General features: G+C 37.4%; 1 protein-coding gene across 11 annotated transcripts in view; it reads right to left on the reverse strand.

Moving 5' to 3' along the window:
• Positions 1 to 20,665, reverse strand: part of ELAVL2 (ELAV like RNA binding protein 2) — a 199,932-nt gene that overhangs the window by 48,154 nt on the left and 131,113 nt on the right. For 6 of the 11 annotated variants that reach the window (XM_042964167.1, XM_042964166.1, XM_042964165.1 and 3 more), the window contains 2 exons: positions 19,968 to 20,058; positions 16,878 to 17,121 (listed from right to left, as the gene is read on the reverse strand). In XM_042964167.1, coding sequence (XP_042820101.1) covers positions 16,878 to 17,121; positions 19,968 to 20,039 — 316 coding nt within the window. In that variant the 5' untranslated portion in view covers positions 20,040 to 20,058. The remainder of the gene's footprint in view (positions 1 to 16,877; positions 17,122 to 19,967; positions 20,059 to 20,665) is intronic. The other 5 variants (XM_042964169.1, XM_042964168.1, XM_042964172.1 and 2 more) reach the window with 1 other exon arrangement.

The following is a 20,665-nucleotide window of genomic DNA, read 5'->3' on the forward strand; positions in this document are numbered from 1 at the left end:
GGGCATCTGCTATTGCTTGCACTACCAGCTGGTGTCAATCTACACACGTGCATACACACATACACACACACTGGTAAGCAGTCCATCAAAAAGCAGTACAGCTTCTTAATCTGTTTGTCTCTCTGTGTAAGACATTATTTTTTATTCTGATATTGCAAGGAAAAAATTTAAAGGTCCTAAAGCACTATAATTAACTCAGTGCCCTTTCTGGAACTGTGTCAAAGAATCTTGCAAATCACTATGGTGAGCTCCTGTTTTGTCCGGAACAAGGGGAAACATCAGTCTACAAATTCCATCACGTCCTCCTGATTAAAAAAGAAATCTTATTAGAGAAATATTTTCTTCTTGAACACATAATAATTTGTAAAATAAATAAATAAATATAAATAATAAATAAAATAAAATCTCTCATCCACAGTTAAAGGTTCACCAACCCAACCCTTCCCATTCGAAAAGCTCAGTTAAGTCTATGGGAAAGTCTGCTCCTACTTCTCCATACTTGCTTTTATCTAAGCTTTCTAGAAGCAAATAGTACCACTGCCTAATTATAAACTGCCATCAACTTATTAGCCTTATACATATTCATATTTAATTCTCACAATAAAGCTCTGTACAGATACATCCGTACCAATTTTATGATTATAAATTTGGAGGCCCAGAGATGCATATTAACTTGCTCAAAGGCACACAGCTAGCTGGTTGTTCAAAGCCAGTATTGACCTTTCTAAAGTCGGTCTTTCCAGCATACACTTAACCGCCTTTGGCCAAGTTTGGGAATAATACTGAGGCAGAGTGCTTTGCATCCAAAGTTCACAAGTTTTCAACTAGGATATTCATAATCTCCAAATACACCTGCAATTTTTTTTTCTTGTTCTTTGTCATGTAATCGATTGACTAGAATTTCACCATTCTTTCTTAATCCATCAAGATTAAAAAGAAAAAAGAAACCCTTAGAAAAAAAGAGAAAGAAAAAAAAAGGAATGGCATCCTGCAGGTGCACAAACCATTTAAATCCTCAAAACAAATCCATCATTACAAAACAGATTAGAGATATCCACATTATAAAAAGATTCATTTAAAACAGGACTTGATTTGCATACTCTTTTTCCAGAAACTCAGAAAGCAATTCTTATGGCTAAAGCCAAACATGTTTGCTACTGCCAAAATTGTCTCCCACACAAGACACTTCTCTCGTCAGCAGATTGCATTAAAATGCTTTTATACGCACAGTGTGGTTTCCTAGCTAAAGAAAAGCAGGTGGGATCAATGCCACATGCTCTCTGCCCTCTTAAGATCTTTGCTCAAAAATTTAAAGCAAGACAGTAAATAAGGGAGATGCAGGCACCTAGTGAACATGAACACCTAATGGTTAATCACGGAGTTTCAGGCTCAACAAGGACAAACTTGCAAAAAATATATTTAGTTGACTGAAACACAGAAGAAGCTAGGAGTTTCTTGACAGAGAAATTAAGGAAATAGGCATATGGAGAAGAGCTAATGTGTAGAGAACAGAGGAGATGGTTGATCCAACGGCACAATGACTGAACAGCACGTGGGGTATGTAGAGGTAAAGAAGCCGACTGAGAGCAGGCCTGCCCCACACGAACGTCAGTAGTGGTCATACTGCAGCACCCACCAAGCAAGGAGGGACAATGAAGAAAGAAGAGAGAGAAACTGAGAAATGTAGGGAGGTTAACTCTGGGAGCCTGAAACAATCAGGACATACAGATCTAGGATCAAGACCACCGAGGAAGAAGTTTTTGACAGTCCAGAAAAGGGACGTGACCCAAATCCCTTTCAGTCAAATCCCCAGAGATCTCTAAAAAAACAAAAGTTACAGGATAAAAACCCACAACCTCTTTCAAAAGGCCCTAAAACTGCCCCAGTCTGAATCAGCTAACCTCTCATCTATTCCTTATTTTCCTATTCCACAAACCTTTTGCTCATGCTACCATTTTCTGAGCCTCTGCACCTCTACTCCTACCGTAGAGGGTAAAGCATGATCAACCCTTGAGGTGACTGGGTGGCTCAGTGGGTTAAGTGGCCAACTTCAGCTCAGGTCATATCTCACAGTTCATGAGTTCGAGCCCCACATCAGGCCCTGCTGCCATCAGCGCAGAGTCTTCTTCATTTCAGATCCTCTGCCCCCCTTTCTCTCTGCCTCTCCCCTGCTTTTGTGCACTCTCTCTCAAAAATAAATATTATGGAGGAGGAGGAGGAGGAGGAGGAGGAGGAGGAGCATGATTAACCCATTCCAAGTCTCCTATCCTGAAAATTGAACTTTTGGACAAATTACTCTCTTCTTTCAGTGGGCATTCCATAATAAGGGCCAGAAATGGAATCAAAGGCAACTCCTCCTACCCAACAGCTCAGTACTTCTATGGCATAACTTCTCACCTTCATAAGAGTAACAAGAGACCAGGAACCTCCTGAACCTTAATACTCAGCGCTTAACACAGACTACCAACCCAACAGCCTCTCCAATATATTCGTTCACTATGCACCTAATAGATACGGAAAACCCCACCCACCAGAGAGCAAAACCAAACATGACTACCCAGGCAACTCTTAATAATTTTCTAAGACCTCTTTTACACAGCTGTAAAATATATATACCTGAATTCCACTCCCCCCAGTTTAGCTGCTCTTATGAGTGGACAGAAAGTGTTACTAATTACCATAAATGAACACAAAAGTGTTAAACCTTATTTTGAAATTTTGTGCAGCTATCACAAGGTTATACATGACTTCTGAATGCATACACGCACATACCTAAGTCCTACACGTATAAACGGTAAAACAGAAAAAAAGAGAAAGGGGATAAGGCTAGATCATTTAGAAGGGGACCCTGGATAGCATCACATCATGGGGGGGGGGGGGGGGTGTAGTTTCAAATAAAGTAAAAACACGGATCATTTCACCTTATCTATATCATTGATCAAGTATCCACAATATATGTAACAAGGCTTTCACTCAGGGGCAACTCTCCACTTTACTTCATTTTATTTCAAAAACAAGGACCATAATTAAATTAGAGATATTTTTAGCAAAGACAAAGGAAGTAAAATTCCAAAGGACATCCATTGTCCCCAACTGACACAAAGATTTAGGTATAAATAACATGTGATTTTCTTTCTCTTTGTACAGCACATTTTGTTTAGTTTATATTTAATAAAGGCAGGTTTTCAAGAGGATATGAGGAACATGTTTTTGTTTTTCCCTCTCCCTCTCAATTTAAAATAGTCACATAAAAGCACTAATTTTTATACTTAGGAACCCCCAAACAGACCAATTGTGTTTGGTCAGGTTCAGATATAAATGCTAACTATAAAGAAAACTTATTTAAATACTGCAGACACAGCTTCAAGGACCTCAAGAAAGCCCTCTCTGAAGCAGGAAGGAGAAAAGAATCCCAATACAACATAATCTGTAGAGGAAGCCAGCAGTACGATGTCAAAGTTTAAAGGCTACAGATCAGATGGGAACGATGGCTACAAATTAAGTCAATGAGGTACCAGACAAAAATATCCATTTTGTTTTTGCTAAGGGACAGCTACGAAACAGCAAACCACTCTGAGACTGTAGGGCAATTTGCCTGCCAATTAACAGATGGCTTCTAAAAAGAAATACAAATGGTCTGGCTCCCATGATTGCCACATTCATATCACACATAGCATCTCTGACAAAATAACCTAGTTTAAAAGTTGAAAAGAGGAACTATTGTAATCCTCCAAATTTAAAAGTCACATGAACACTTTACACGGCAAATGCTTAAAAGATTTTGTTTAGACAATGCCTCATTAGCACACAAAAGTGATGTGGTACTGTCCACATCAGCATCACAGTAAATGCACCACAATACTGACCTGGAGAAGCACAGAGGCTTCTTTCTCACCACTGGCTAGAAAGTGCATTGAAAATGAAATATCCAAGTCATATACTCCACAACTTAATATATCTGACCATTGCTGCTAACTCTGGATACAATTTCCCCACGAAACAGGAAAAATCTAAACATGAAAATAATCTTCTTAGCTCACTGTCGTTTTATTGTCTCAAGTACCCATGAACCTGTAAGCAGGATGGTGGGAAAAAGAATTTTAGGGTACTTGGCTGGCCCGGTCGAAGGGCACGTGACTCTTGATCTCAGGGTCATGAGTTCAAGTCCCACGTTGAGCGCAGAGATTACTAAAAAAAAATTAAAGAAATAAAAAGCACCTAAACTAATTCATTTTAAGGACTTTTAAAATGATGCTTTCTTTCATCTGCTATTACAGAAGTTACTTGAATACATATCTGAAGTTTGTTCACATATCGGAGGCTCATTCTTGGGGAAAATGCTGTGTTTTTATGGCACCAGATTAAATATTAAGCACCATCTGATGTGGGAAGCAACTTCTACAGACAGAACTTATAGTCTATTTGGGTCACATCATACAGCAATTCTGTAAACACATTTCAAGAGAAGGGCAAAGACAAGTGGCAAAAGTTTTCTCATTCAGAAAAATTCATCTTTTTGCCAGAAAGTGTCTCCTAAAGAAAAAGGGGGCTAGGAGCGTAAGGCCTCCCTGCTAACTAAACCCTAAGATGTAGATGTGTTAAATGATACCTCATCCGTGAATAAAGCTGGGCTAAAGGGACTCTAATGTTCACCCCCTGTGATTCTACCATCCACCTTGCCCTTGTCAAGTTAAGTTACACAAATATATTCATACCAGAACATTCCAGTCAGTCATGTTAAAGAGCCTCCTACACTGTAAAGTGCTATACAAAACGCCAGGTATTCAATTATAAGTACACCACTCAAATGAAGATTTCACTAAACACTAGTCTTTCAGCTCATTCCAATATTCAATAGCCTTTAGTGTTAAGGAGTTTTCTTAGGTGGTTGCTGACAATTTCTTCCTTGCTATTTATAAAAAAAAAAAAAGGAGGCGATTAAATAGTTATATATCATAAACTAATCTCCTTTATTTCAGTAAAACTTGAAAAATCTTATGCATTGTGCCAGATCACTTACTCAGTAGTCAAACCCTATTCCCAAACAAATCCATAAATTAAGGGCTTATACTAGTTGTCCTCATGAGCACCAACATTATTAAGGTATTCCACTTATATCTAGATTACCAATGTTACCATCCTCAAGCCAGAATATTTCCTAGCAAGAAAACACAGGGACACATGTGTGGTTCAGTCACTTAAGTGTCTGACTTCAGCTCAGGTCATGATCTTGCAGTTCACAAGTTCAAGTCCTGGGTCAGGCTCTGTGCTGACAGCTCAGAGCCTGAAGCACTTTTCAGATTCAGTGTCTCCCTCTCTCTGCCCCTCCCCCGCTCACATTCTGTCTCCCTTTCAAAACTAAATAAACATTAAAAAATACATACACACACACACACACACACACACACACACACACACACACACACACACACTGATACGAATCTCTATACTGTATCTGGGTTCTTGATCTCTGCTCTTCTCTAAAAGAATTACATCTGAGACTAAAAGGAAGTAGAACTTATACAGTGTTTAAAAAACTCTATCTTCTACACACAGTTGTAAGTTATAAAGGTGTAAAAACTACAGATACCTCTGAGATCAGCTGAGATTCAGATAAAGTTTGACTCTAAACAGCATTCTTCTGAAGAAAGAGAGAGGGACACATTCTTTTTCGTAAGCCTCCAGAATATGAAAGATTAAACATACAATTAAAAATTTCAATTATGCTATTCCATGCTACTTGCACATCTTCATTTTTAGCCCTTGCACTCTTAAAACATGGAAATTAACCCAGAATTTCTTTTCCTTCCCAGCAATTCTCAAGGCTTTTGATTGAATATCCAGAAACAAAAACTAAAGGTTAATCACAGTGATAACTACATTAGCTATCAAATCTTATCACATGATTGCCCTCCAATTTAAAATCTTACATTACAGTCAGACATAATGACTTCCCAGTCTTGCCTCTTGCCCCAAGACCTTGGATTCCATTATTCCTCACAGAGCTAACCTGTCCCTTTGCTTCCATTCTGTCATTTTCATCTATGTTAAAACAGGTAAAGCAAAATTCCAAAGGAAACACAAAGTGACCAGGAGCTACATGAGACTATTACCGTCCCCAAAGCAACTGTTTTCTCTGAATGTAGAATCTACAGGCTAATGAAGGTGTAATTCAAAGGCTTTCCATATCATTTCCTAAAACCTAGTGATACCCTGGCCACGCCATCCCCCTCCCGAACTCCATGCCATGTTTCCACTTAAAGCTACTTGAACAGATATCCCATTGTAATCCTTTAAGCTTACATAAATATCTTAACAGGTTGCAGGGTGAGAACATAAAACCACTGGATATTCTTTCAAACAATTACAGTTAACAATTCTGCATCAGTGACTAGTGAAAAAATAAAAGTAATATAAAAAAGAAAAAGATAAAAACAGTTATTTGATCTTTTCAAAAACTGAAGACTGCCCCCAAACCACTGATACTGATGATATGTCCCACAGACTCCCTGGGAGAACTGATTTAACACACTATAACCAGCCTACTCAATACATTTTAAAGTAGATGAAAAGCAAACTATTAATTCCTTTCAGATGTATGAAAAAAGCTCTCAGGGACCAGTACCAGGGTTAGGAAAAAGGATTCAGAAAACAGTGCCTTGGAGGCCACTGTGTTATTGACCTGGTGGCTCCTTAAGACTGGATTTAAAGCATCAAAATGTGGGGAAATAAAATTGTTCCCTCAGGCTCCAGTGACCTTGAATACAATGAAATGACAGGTTTGCCGGTTTACATGCTGCTGTGCCTCCTTTAAACCTTACTTTAAAAGGAGAATTTGACTTTCTCAGGATAAAGCCCAAAGGTCAAACAGGTTGTGGAGAGTCAAGGACATCACCGCAACTAGTCTACAAAGTAAAAAAAAAAAATAAAGAGATCACCTCAAATGCAAAAATGCAAATTTCTGTTGAGCTGGACAGGAGGTTGGGGGTGGATTACAGGACTTGTGAGCCATATACACTCCCCCTTCAAAACCAAAGCATTATGTAGAAAACAGAGTTCCAACAAAAAGTACAATGATGAGAAAAGAACTCATTAAGAGCTAAAAATAAACTCTAATTCACAATATGCATACGGATTTAACAAAAAAAGGAAAACACGATGTAAAATTGCATCTGCTAAGTTAACTGTGCCCTCGTGGAAATCGCCACCCCCCTTACACAAACTGAAATCTGTAAAGTCTGTGGCGACTGAATAAAAGCAAGGCTTTAAATGTTTTCAATGAATATTCCAACAAAGAGAAAACAAAGAGATAGCAATTTTTTGTCTTAAAGTCCTCTGATCTGCTAACACTATAGGAATACTGGGCTTCTTAACATTCAAACATACAGGTCTCTGCATTTCCCTACCTGAACGTCTTATTTTATGAAATCAGAGTATTTGGTAATAGTGTTTACAACTGATAGTAAAGGGGTACTAATTTTAGGGAAGAAGATGTCCATAAAAGTGAAAATAAGGCTCAGTTACTTTTTATCTAACCAGTACCTCATGACTCAATTTAACAACTTGCTGACCTTCCACGCCAGTAATAGACCACTGGGGAACCTCAGCGAGAGTACCTTCATATTTTAAGTTAAGCTCATTCATTCTGAATAACACGCACACAATACCACACAGAGCAATAACTCCACACTCCATCACTCTAGTTCATGGAGACTGATGTAGTATCATGAATCATCTTTCTGGGCTCCCAAGTCTTGCCTTGAACTTCCTTTTCCCACTTTGTCCCACCCCTAGAAAATCAATTATCTTGTTCAAATCACCTAGAAAGTGAAGAACAAGACATTAGCTTTGGATTCTTCTTCCCATGTGATGTCTGAGAAATCATAAGACTTCTAAGGCAATAGATCTCTCTGAAGATTTTTTTCAAAAATTGTTTTACCTAAGGAAAAAGAGTCTGCAACTGTCATATAAGTGAATGTGTATTAACTGGTAAGAAGGAGACAAGAGAAAGAGTATGCCCGTATGCTACCCACTCTATAAGAAACTCAACTTGAGGCAAATGGCTCACATAAGGCTACATTACGTGGCTAGACTAGGTGGCTAGACATAAGTGGCTAGACTAGGACATGGACTCAGTGTACCGTGGTCTTTCTAAACTAACACTTCTAAAATAGACTCATTAGGCCAACTCCCTAGCTGGGGAGTAGCAGGCATTTTGTTTCAATGTTAATCCTGAGAACTTGATCCCAAGCTAAGCAAATAACAACCCTAGTGTACATAGGGGTTTGGTAAATCCTATTACCACTGCATTCAAGTCCATTTCACAAGGAAAGATACAAAGGAAGGCAATGAACACAGTTCAAATTGAATACTTCCATCTTGCATCCCCACGTGCCCCACCCGCCTTGTGAAGGAGGTATACAGCATAAGAATCTTTGCTCTTATTTGGAACAATGTAGAATGATTGCCCCTCAATGAACTAAATATGATATACAACATAAGGTTGAGTAGTTGGATCACAAAAAGATCGTTTTAACTGAGATCTGTTTCTTCACAATACTTGGAAGAGCTGCCAATGCTGCTTTACAGCTTTAAAGCTCCTCAGAATACAGTTGATGACAGAAACCATCACCAATAAAAGGACATTCAAGGGTGTCAAAATATTGACACTGTAAAACTTTAAAAAGCGAAACCACGTTTTAAGGAGTAAAACATGCTAACTAAAGCCACTGCATCAAATCAAAACGACACTCACAAGTAAAATGCCAGGAAATATTTTTTAAAGCTGACCTTTTTAGTTGAAAAGGCAAGCGCTGAGGGTTTCCACAGCTCTTAAAATTCAGTAGTAGCAATGCACTCCACTGAGTCAATTAACTTAGAACAAGCTCAGAAGAAGTTGGCGAATTGTAAAGCACAGTTTTAGTTTCAATGACCAACTATTCTGTTCAGGAAACATTTAGAAAGAAATGTTCCAACAGGTGCAAAATAAAAATGCTTTGCTCTATTCATAATTTAGAAAGTTAAAACAAGGCTATTACAAAGGTAGTGCAATAGATAAGATGATAGTGAAGTAAGAACCATCAAAAGAAAAACAGGTTTATTTTGTAGTATATCATAAAGGGAGTCAATTTCACACCGGAGGATAGACAGGATTTTAACATTGTATGGATTACAAAAGGAAGAAGAAATCCTGTATCAGAATTTAAAAACAGCTCTTCTCCCATTGCCTTCACCATTTTCTTTCTCATCTATATTATCTGTCCATCATTAGGACAGCCACTAAATAATAAATTGAAAGTGGTTTCTACTCTATGCTACCAATCCCAATGCAGAAGTAAACAAAAACAAACAAAAAGTGTGAAAAGATTTGCAATAGCAAATAGCACACAAGCATGCACACTTCGCTGAATTTGAAGGGGAGAACTCTTTTTATTTAAAAAAAAAATTTTTTTTAATGTTTTCTTTATTTTTGAGACAGAGAGAGACAGAGCATGAGCAGGGGAGGTGCAGAGAGAGAGGGAGACACAGAATCCGAAGCAGGCTCCAGGCTCTGAGCTGTCAGCACAGAGCCCAACACGGGGCTCAAACTCAGGAACTGTGAGATCATGACCTGAGCCGAAGTCAGAGGCTTAACCGACTGAGCCACCCAGGCGCCCCCAAGGGGAGAACTCTTTACAGAAGAACTTCAACCACATTTTCTATTAATTTGAATGCATTAACAATGTTTGTGTTTTGTATCAAATTAATAAAGGAATCAAGTCAAAGGCACTAAACACGTGCTCTTAATCTACTGACTAGACAAATATCATGATTCTAGAAGCCCCAATGAGGATATGGGTCAAGAAGGCATGGAATCGAAACTCCTAAGCCTCATTTGCACAACAGATTCAACCTCATTCTCCCAGTAAATATTCTTAAAAAGCTTTTGAAAAATGTGTAATCAGCTCTAGGGAGTTGCAATACTTTTCTTCATTTTCTTCTAATGGAATAAAACAAAGTGACATAAATATCAACATCAAGAAAATCAGAGAAACTGAAATCTCAATGACTGAGAAGTTAATCAGCAATGATTTTGTTTCAAACTCTTCTATATCCTCACAACAGTTATCTTTTCTTCCCAGCAACTAGCCATTTCAGGTTGCACTACCACGGGACATCCCAAGAGCCTTTTCTGTTTAGGTTTGTTAACCAAGAGTTAATTTACTGTATGATAAGAGGGTCCTAGACGATATCACCCCAAATACACTAGTTTTGCCTAAGGAGTATTCCAAACAGAAGACAATTAAGAACCAACAGACACAGAAAAGAGTTCTCTACCCTATTCTTTTCTGCCTAAAAAGCAAATCACAAATTTCCCTTGGGCAGAGGTCCCCCTCCTCTGTGCCAGAAAGAGCAGAGAAACTTTCACCACCAAAGACGGAGAGTTGGCACCAAAATGAACAAACAAACCTTGCTAAAATATAAAATGGCTCAATACCTTCTGTTAGTTTCCCCCTTGTAAATTCCTGGTCACTTCCTCACAATTTATCATGCCTCAGAACCCAAACCCCCTTTCCTTTGTTAAAATGGTATATAAGCCTTGAGTCTAACCACTTATTTTTCTTTTTTTGTGAATTCCAGTGCACATATAATGCTAATAAAAATTGTGTGCCTCTTCTGTTAAATCTCTCCCCTCCCTGTTTCATTGAGATATAACTGACATAAAACACTGTATAATCTATCCTTTGTTAGGTTCAATCCCTGGGGGCCTGTGAATGTAACTAAGAGAACTAAGAAAAAGTTTCTCTTCCCTGATAATGGTAAAGAACCATATTTAATTTCCTAAATTTGATAAATTTTTAATTTCATCATCCTGAAATTCATCATCTACATTAATCAATGCTGACACAGAAATATGTTCTATAAAACACCTCCAGTTCAAGGTTTGAGTGGAAAAAAATGAACATAGAAGAATTTTAAAGTCTTTCCCCCAAAACTTTAAAAAAGCTTCTATGGTAATAACATCAAATTTTTAAATGACTGATTAGCCATGACCATTGGAAAAGACAAAGGTGCAATTAAAAAATTAGGTTTAAATATATATTGATAAATATACATAAAGTTTCTTCAGCACCACCAAAAACAACAACAACAAAATCACTTTATACAAATTTAGTCACTAAAATCTAAGAATAGCTATATTCAAACGTATTGCATTCCATAGTTAATACTTTAGGGACCACCAAAGCATCTACCTTGTAGAGCCAAGTTGTCTTGTTTTGTGAAGACCTGAGCACACAACAGCCTTTCTGCTAAATCTCTAATTAAACAGTACCCAGAGTCTGCAAAGTGAGGTGTTTATTAAGCTACCACCAGCCAGCCACCCACTCTGCCCTCTTCAACTATCTGTCTGAAAGAATCAGAATTCTTAATCTCTTGATACTACTGACACTGAACAACTAACCTTAGGATTGTAACTGACACACACAACCACCTTTTCAAATTAATGTTCAGCAAAACAGCCTGAGGCTCACTCATTCTGATTGACTTCATCACAGTAGTAAGTGCTATTAAATTTGAAGGCATGCATTAGAAAAATAAAATACCATTTATCTGTTTCAATTCTGAGAAGCTAAGATTGTATTTGTTTATGGGAAAAAAAAAAAAAAAAAGGAGGGGAGGGGCTCCTAGGTAGCTCAGTCGGTTAAGCATTGGACTCGATTTCAGCTCATGTCACGATCTCACAGTTCTTGAGTTTGAGCCCCGCTTCCAGGGGATTCTCCCCTGGATTTCTCTGCCTCTCCCCTGCTCGTACTCTCTCAAAATAAATAAATTAAAAAAATAAAATAAGGGGCGCCTGGGTGGCTCAGTCGGTTAAGCGTCCGACTTCAGCTCAGGTCATGATCTCATGGTCCCTGAGTTCGAGCCCCGTGTGGGGCTCTGTGCTGACAGCTCAGAGCCTGGAGCCTGCTTCAGATTCTGTGTCTCCCTCTCTCTCTGCCCCTCCCCCATTCATGCTCTGTCTCTCGGTGTCTCAAAAATAAATAAACATTAAAAGAAAAAAATTTTTAAATAAAATAAATAAAATAAAACCTGTCAGTTATTTGATAAACAACAAACAAAAAGAGAAGGGAAGAATACAATGGCATTACAATGAAATTTGAAAAGCACATTATTTTGATAACAAAAACCACAATCAAAACTAACTTCAACGTTCTCAGGAAGCAACAGACATAACTCAAATCTGGCTAAGAACCTTCGTGTTAAAAAAAAGATTTTACCACACAGGCCCTAAGGCAAAACAAGGTGGGAGGAGTCTGTGTTTCCACAGATGGCACTGCCTATTGAGAGGTAATCAATAGTGGCAAAGTCCCTCTTGGGTCACCTATAGTTTGTATATGTTTCTTTGGGCTTTTTTTTTTTTTTTTAATGTCTATTTATTTATTTATTTGAGGGAGAGAGAGAGCACGTACGCATGTGAGAGAGAGAGAGAGAGAGAGAGAGAGAGAGAGAGAGAGAGAGAGAGAGGGAGGGAGGGAGGAGTGGGAGAGGGACAGCGAGAGAAGGAGACATAGAATCTGAAGCAGGCTCCAAGAACCGTGAGATCATGATCTGAGCCAAAGTGGGATGCTTAACTGACTGTGCCACCCAGGTGCCCCCCTTCAGCTCTTTGTTTTTCCTTTTTGAACGAAAGATTCTAGTTCACAGCTGATGGGGTCGCCACAGGACCCACCTCAAACAATTCCTAGAATAAGAGTGAAGCCATCACACCAAGACAAAAAGGAGTACCACTCATGACCTGAGGTCTTCAACTAACTTCCCTTGCTCTTCTATTAGAAGAAAGGAAAAGTAACAATGACAGAACAAGCTCTCTTGGAATTCTGAAAAATAATTACACATGTACACACACCCTTTCAGGGACAGGTCAGGTGTTCAGTAAAGACACAGCCTAGTGACTTTGACATCTCTAGTACTGAATACTAGGAGTTAACGCATCAGAAACCAATGCTGGGGAGGGGGCAGCGCCTGAAACTTAGTTTACCACAGAATTAGGCACTGTGGTTGTAACAACTCTCCCATCTCTAGCCAGAGTTCAGATAAACCTGGTTAATTCTGGTTCTATCTCCCTGAAAAATGTTCAGGAAAAGAAGTGAGTAACTCCCAGGTAAATGGAACATTCTAGGCCCTACACCTCAAAGATTCTGATTCAGTAGGTCTGGGCATGGTCCAGGAAGCTGCGTTTCTAGTAGTCATCCCAACGGATTCCAATGCAAGTACTCTACTGACTACTTTAAAAGGGTGATTCCCAAAAGTGCTTGCTTGCCCGTCAAAATCACCTGGGGAGATTTCTGACAACAGATTCCCAAGGTCTCCAGAATCTCTATTTTTAAACACTCCCTCACAGGAGGATGTGCAGCCAGATTTAGGAATCACTGGGCTATAATATCCAAATACAAAACTACAGATTACGAAGTTTCTAGAGAAGCATGAACGTTCTTCATTTTATGTATCCCTCAGTCCTTTACTCTCAAAAATCTCTCCTTCCCCTTCTGAAGATGACACATACACCAGAAGATGCCCGTTGGTGAATTTATACAAGTTAGGGGTCTCACTATAAATTCATCAGTTAGTCCTGAAGTTCATTTTTCATGAGTTCTGGCCTCCAACAAAAGGCGAGGAGGAAATATCCCAGGAAAAAACAGAAAACCAGAATTCTGGTCCCTACTCTACTGCTTAATAGCCATGTGGTTTTGGACTAATTAGTCATTTAAACAAACCTGGGCTTCAGCTCACCTGTTATGTGAGGGAGCTGCCTAAGGTCACCTCAAGGACTTTTCTGATTCTAACATTCTATTACTGATTCCTTGCATCCTAAAATCTATTTCACTCCTCTAGAATGCAGCATCAGCAGGTGTCAAGGACTCTGAAGCGCATAAACTCAAAAGAGATGGACTGACATCAGCTAAACTGTACAAGCAGCAGTGGCTTCTCATGACGAATGCCTAGAGACAGGAAATGGGATGAAGCATAAAGCTGGGCACAAAACCAAAGAAAGGGTCTGAAAAACAACATAATAAATAGAATGTAGGCCAAAAAGAAGATTACTATATTTACTACTGAAGAGGTTTCTCAATGTATTGCTCTAATCCTCATCTTATCAAAATAGTGACATTAATTTGCCAACACCAAAACAATCTAAAAATTATACACTCTTTTTTAGGACTTAGGAAAGAGGCACACACTTTCCTACTAGACCTTTTTTTTTTTTTTTTTTTTTTTTTTTTTTTTTACCTGAGATACAGTTTCCTAAATTTGGCATTATTTAAATAAGGGAAGATTTAAGAAAAATGACAAAGAGCAACTTAGATGTTTTTCCCAAAGAGTTATCTCATAGTTTTCTTACAACCCAAACAATTAATGCCCGCCTCTTACAAAAACAGAATACAAAGAGCTGGCCTGGCAGCTCCCGGGGAGGTAGGATAAATTGGATAATTAGACCCAGGAACTCAAATTTAACCCTAAAAATGTGTACTGAGAAACTACAAAAATTGGCTAATGCTAAACACCACAGGGCAGAGTCCAAATCCTCACACATTCTTTCAATCTTTCTAGATGTATTAATAGTAGCTTCTTAGAAATATAGGCCCACTTTGTAAAGTACAACCATTCAAAATCCAGTTTTAGAAACCTACCATTTACTGGACTATTTTGTTCTATACAAATATTTACTAAGACACTCAGAATTAAAAACAACATATCTGAGGTAATCTATGCTTACAGCTAAATGAGTCAGACCCTTCCAAACACTGTTTTAACCCATACTAAGAAGATGTCAGTGGGCTAAGTCAAAACACGGCCACTAGAAGAGTTCCTTTGTGTTCTTACTTGCCTACTCAACTTTTTAATCCATTATACAGCTCATTACCATAGATGTTCATATTTGAAACCTGCACATATTTTACTGTTACCAACAGGTTACAGAGAAGTTTCAGATTGTCTGATAATTAAATGAAAGCTTTTATACGCTCAATGTAAATCTAGTATTAAGCAGATATCCCCTAAAACAAGTTCTGTGGTCAAATAAGGCCAGAAAACTAGTTTCTTTACTGCAGGATCTTAATATGTGGTTTGTAATATGCTGATGATCTGCAGTTTGGCTCTTAAATAGGAAACTATCAAGGGAAGCATTTCTCAAACTTGTCTGTCAATGGAACATTCGTTTTAAAGAACAAGTACGGCTGTGTCTCATGAAATGAAGTTTAGAAAACATCTTTTGACCCTCATTGCTCACTATGGATTTTCCTGGGTACTCCATTTGCTTACCAGAGGTTTTAAACAGAAATTTTACCATGGTGGAAAACTTAATTGGCCCCATCTTACTGAAAAGACAGGAGGGTGTTGGTGAGGGGTCAAGGAAATGGACAGCAAATACTAATGCACTTTGCCAGTATCTACCCATGTACTTCAGATCACCACGCACTACGGCTCTACCACCACTATTTATCACACTAAAGACAGGAAGGCAAAGGGTATAAAAACACACAATTCCAATTTATCCACCTGCACCATAAAACAGTTCTCGTAAAGGACTTCAGAAAGAATAACACAATTCAAGACTGACCAGAGAGATAAAAATCTTTGAGATGTTTTCTGTAGTAGATGCCTAATACAAACGACGTAGGATTTGTTTCATACTTTCATATACTCTCAGTATCATAACAAAAAATGCAACTTCTATATACCTAGTTCATGGGTTTTTTGTTGTTGTTTTGTTTTTTAATGGTAGGGATGGCTACTAAGCAATCAAACCAGAAATCACATCCTTGATGTCATGGCCTTTATGCCATTTAACACATAGTCATTTATGTCAAAGAGGTTGCAAAACTCACATATAAAGATACTGTTTTGCTAAAAAAGGTAGTAATAAAGGCCAAGAGCATGACTTTAGTCATGTAACTGACTAAAGTTCAGACTCCCGGTCCAACTCTTCACACTGCCTGTAGGTATTCTTTACCCATTTCAAATATTTAGTTTTATAGTAGGAGTTACAAGCCATGTAAAGCAATTTCATATACACCATCACCCAATTTTAACATGAGCATGAGAAAGTTAGCCTTTGTACACTTCACACATTTTCCATGTTTGAAAACAACTCCTGCCGGAAGCATTAACTCTTGTATCCCAAGAACATGTTCCTCGTTTAGGTTTTGGCTGCTTCTAAGAATTTAGTTGAATCTTACAAAATTCTAAGGATATTTTCCACTACCTAATATTCAAAATGTAGTATCAAAGGCCAAATTACCCATCCTTTCGTTTTTATCTTTAGGATAAAAGAAACACTCTTACACCACCTTTTCCTTTACTTATCAAGGAACAAAACATTAGATCCTACTGCACTCAAATTATATCAGTACAAATATTTATACATTGACAATGTGAACACTACCATTTACTCTGTCATATATATTATAAGCAGGACTATACAGACTTAAGGGAAAAGACATTTTAAGAGGTTTCTTCCTTCTTCCAAACAGAGTATTCTTCTTAGAACTCATTGTTAAAATGCTAAATCATATAAGCTCAGGAACTAAAACTAAAGGTCAACATGACACTTTCTGTCCCATACACACATTCTTAAAACAGTTTTCAAAGATGTTATTATACAGTTCAGGGTATATGAAAGTCTAGTTATAACATATACTGCCCATAAAAAATATTTTATGCTTTAAAAGGAAAACTCTAAAACCAAAGTTTCATGCTGCTGATGTAGCCAGTAAAAGAGTATCTAGACGTGTAGAACTGCATCACTGAATGACCTACTAGAAGAAAACCCATTATTTTCTCACACCTTGAAACATAATCCTTTAAAGGTGAGTAACCTATACAAAATTGCATACCTGTTATTTTGTCTCTTACAAGTTTACAGGACTCTATCTCACCGATGCTCCCAAAGAGACTCTTTAGTTCCTCCTGGGTCATGTTCTGAGGAAGGTAGTTGACTATTAAGTTGGTCTTGCTGTCCTCTGTGTTCCCAGAGTCAACCGGTGAGGAGCAGTTGTTGTTTATGGTGGTTGGACCATTGGCTGTGTTATTGCAAGTTGGCCCATTAGACAGTTGTGTTTCCATGGCAGCAATTACCTGCTAAAAACAGAGAAAATAAGAAATGTCAGAATTCATATTTCATAAACTATTAGAGATTCCAACCAAGAATGTAAATATGTGTCACTAAATGCAAGTCGTTCTGCTGAAATTACAACAAAGCTTCAACAAAAAGTGCAACGCCTACACTAATTTCTACTTCATATATTAAGCTAGTCAATTTAAGTTCACAATTACACTTTCACATACATATTCCATACATGCACATAAAAGCACAATTTAAATGTTAAACATTCTCTAGAACCACATTCTGGGTCTACTCATATACCCTTACTCACCTGCAATGTCCACATACTCGAGAAAATTTAGTACCAAAGGGCATGGAATTAAACCCTGACTATATAATACATACTACAAGACAGAAGTGTTTAACATGCTATCAGAAAAACAAACCAAAAAATGGTCTTCCTAACTTTGAAGAGATTTTCAAGTTAGCCTAAGAGTTTCAATATTCTAAAACTGACAGACATCCATTAACTTAAAATCAAGGAGTAAGAGTATTTTAAAAAAATATAAATTTGTCAACATGTACTGTTTTGGTTACATATTGAAAATGTTTTTGATTGACAATATCTTATACCTCTTCTGTTGGTAAGAACTAAGAAAAATATCTGATGTTAAGTGTTAGGGCATGAAAAGGATTTGTAGGATAACTTGGAAAAGAAGCTCGGCATACTTAGTGTACCTTGTAGAATCTAACAAGCCATTCTTGTCAACCTTGGCAGCTAAAGATCACCAACAAGGTAACTGATCTACAGCATCAAAATAAAATCCCCAAACAATGCAGTATGGCATTCTGCCTCGACTGTGACTTTAAAAGGGAAAAAAACCAAAAACCTATCCAGTCCACCAAAACAACAATATAAAGATTTCAACTTTTGCAAACAGACCAGCCCAAGGAATTTTCATTTGAGCACATAAGCCTGTTGAAATGCAGGTAATAAAGTATCTATAAACTCCAAATACCGGATAAGTAGCAGATTTGGGGGAAATGGCCTCAAACTGTTCAGGCTACTCTAAAAATCTACTCATTAATAAGAAAATCTGGATCTAGTTTCCTAAAAATCAATGCTATGCTCTTTAAGCAAAAGAGTCACAAACCACGGCCCCAAATTTTCTAAAACCATCTTCCAATAGCTATCTACTTTGGACAGCCAAGATTGGGGGAAATCCAAAAATCAAAGCATCACTAAAAGAATTATCCTTTATATTTCATCCAATGCATCTCTCATCTCCACAAAGAACAACTTCTCAAAACTGACAATTCTGAATTGATGGAATGCTAGTTTTAGGGAACTTCTTTACATATAAAAGGCAAAGAATTTAAGGCAAAATTTTTTAAAAAGCAAAGTAGAGGGAAAGAGTGTTACAAGAGAAAAAAGTTTTTTTGTTTTTTTTGTTTTTTTTTTTTCTTAAAAAGCATATTGTCTAAGAAAAATAAAAGGGCGCAACAGTGGATAAGCATACAGGAAGAAATCTCTACTGCCAAGAGATGTTTATAAAAGAAGGCAGCATAGGACAGATTGAGATTGGTCAACTGACCAGATTAAGACTGGTCAGACTGGACAAGAATCAGTGCTATCATGATAAAAAATCGGAGACAAAATCCAGGCCACCTATGAAATATCAAACAAACTAACTCTCTATGACTTCATTTCCTTTTCAAAGAAATGGGTTTTTCTACAAGTTGCATGCTACCTCTCTTGGTTAAGTGTTCTCAGGGAATACTTAAAGGAGTAAGGGAAAATAAATCTTTGGAAATCTGTAAGAAAAAAAAAATCTGAAAAAAAAGATATGCATTTTATTATAATTAACAAATTTATCTGAAACTGAGAAAGGAGTTTCCAAATTTCTTAACAAAGCATAACTGTTCCAGTCTGCAGAATATTAGCTGTGGGTCACTTTCCACAGCACAACTCTTGTGGAATTTACCTTTGCCCAGCATTTATGAAGACAAAAGAGTCTCAAGATTAGAGTGGCCAAAGCCAATTAAAACAAATCATTATTCAAAAGTTAGGGTATGTGTAGAAACTATGTGAACCCCAAATATGAGATTTGGACTTAACTCATTGGGATGGCATTTGAAATATAAAGTGTTCATTGACTGAAATTAGCAGGATTTAGCAAGGACAACAAACACTCCTCACTTAATTGCACATTTATTTCCATGTTCAGGTGGCAAGAATGAGCTCCTAAGCCAACATTCAAGTGAACAGCTGCAGTAGGCTGTGTGTGCTGAAAATTACAGCATCTCTCAGCTATAGGACCATCTGCTCAGAATAAAATGATACTAATGTGCTATATTTTACAAATAATGCATATTCCATTGATAGGCTCAACACAACTGTTCACAGAATGCAAACTCTTTCAACAGTTACTGGGCAAATAATTTTCAGCCAGATTTACAATTTCAACAATTTTTTTTGAGCATCAGGAATTGTAAATAACTTCAAAATTTAGTAACCAAAAAAATACATAGTAAACAGAATGTAAAGAATTACGGTAACTTAGTATTCAGACCATACCAAAACTTTTTTGTTTTGTTTTTTTTTTTAAAAAAGCTTGTCACTCTTTTCTTTGAGTCTGCACTAAATCCTAATTTTGATTATAAAAAGTTACATACAAAAGCATGGTTCTGATGCTACATATACCACTGTGGTTAAAATTGCAATGTGCTTTAAATCCTAATGATGGCCATACCGCAATAGGTTAAATGTAAGAATAATTAGTATGCCAAATGAAAAGTTCAAGTGTTTGGTATGGCCTCAGCACTCCTGCAACATGCTAAAAAAAAGTAGCCTACAGAATTTAAGAAAAATCCCACAGACCCCAGTCCAAGGCTCTGCTGCCCACGAACCACTTCTAAGCAGAGAAGCCACATCACACAGTCTGACTGCCATGTTAGTTTGGAGTTGCCGTCTGCAATATGGACACAAAAAGTACCGTATGTTAGATGAGCAAGATAATGCAACAAATCAGTTTGTACAAAATTTACAGTGATTGTATTGATATTCCCAGCACGTCCATGCAGTGTGGCTTAATTGAATTTGAGGCAATTCCAATCTAATCTTTCCAAATTCATTTTAACATGTAGTTTTCTTGCACAAATTAAGCATTTTAAATTAAGAGGCTGATTTTCAAACAGCATTAACTAGTTACCTTGACATCTATCCTCAAGAACTACCTTAAACCACATCTCAAAAAAAAATTTTAGATAAAATGAAGCAAAACACTGCATGCTGTCCTGTCTTTTAAGGATGTGGGAGAAGGAAGGAAATGTGAATGAAATTTATAGTGAGAAAAGGCTGTCATGCAATTCGTAAGTGAATGCTTTGACTAAAAGTGCTTTTTCCCCAAAATATCAGAGAGGCATTAAAGGAAGCTATATTTGCCCACACTGTTACATTATACTATAAATGATCCTTAATCCTGGGACTCAAAATTAAAAGTGAATTGAAACCCTGTGAGGTTATTCTGCCACTATAGTCCAACTGATCTCTAACAGTTTCACTGAGAATTGTTCACA

This window comes from Panthera tigris, chromosome D4 (genome assembly GCF_018350195.1).
Source record: "Panthera tigris isolate Pti1 chromosome D4, P.tigris_Pti1_mat1.1, whole genome shotgun sequence".
NCBI lineage: Eukaryota > Metazoa > Chordata > Mammalia > Carnivora > Felidae > Panthera > Panthera tigris.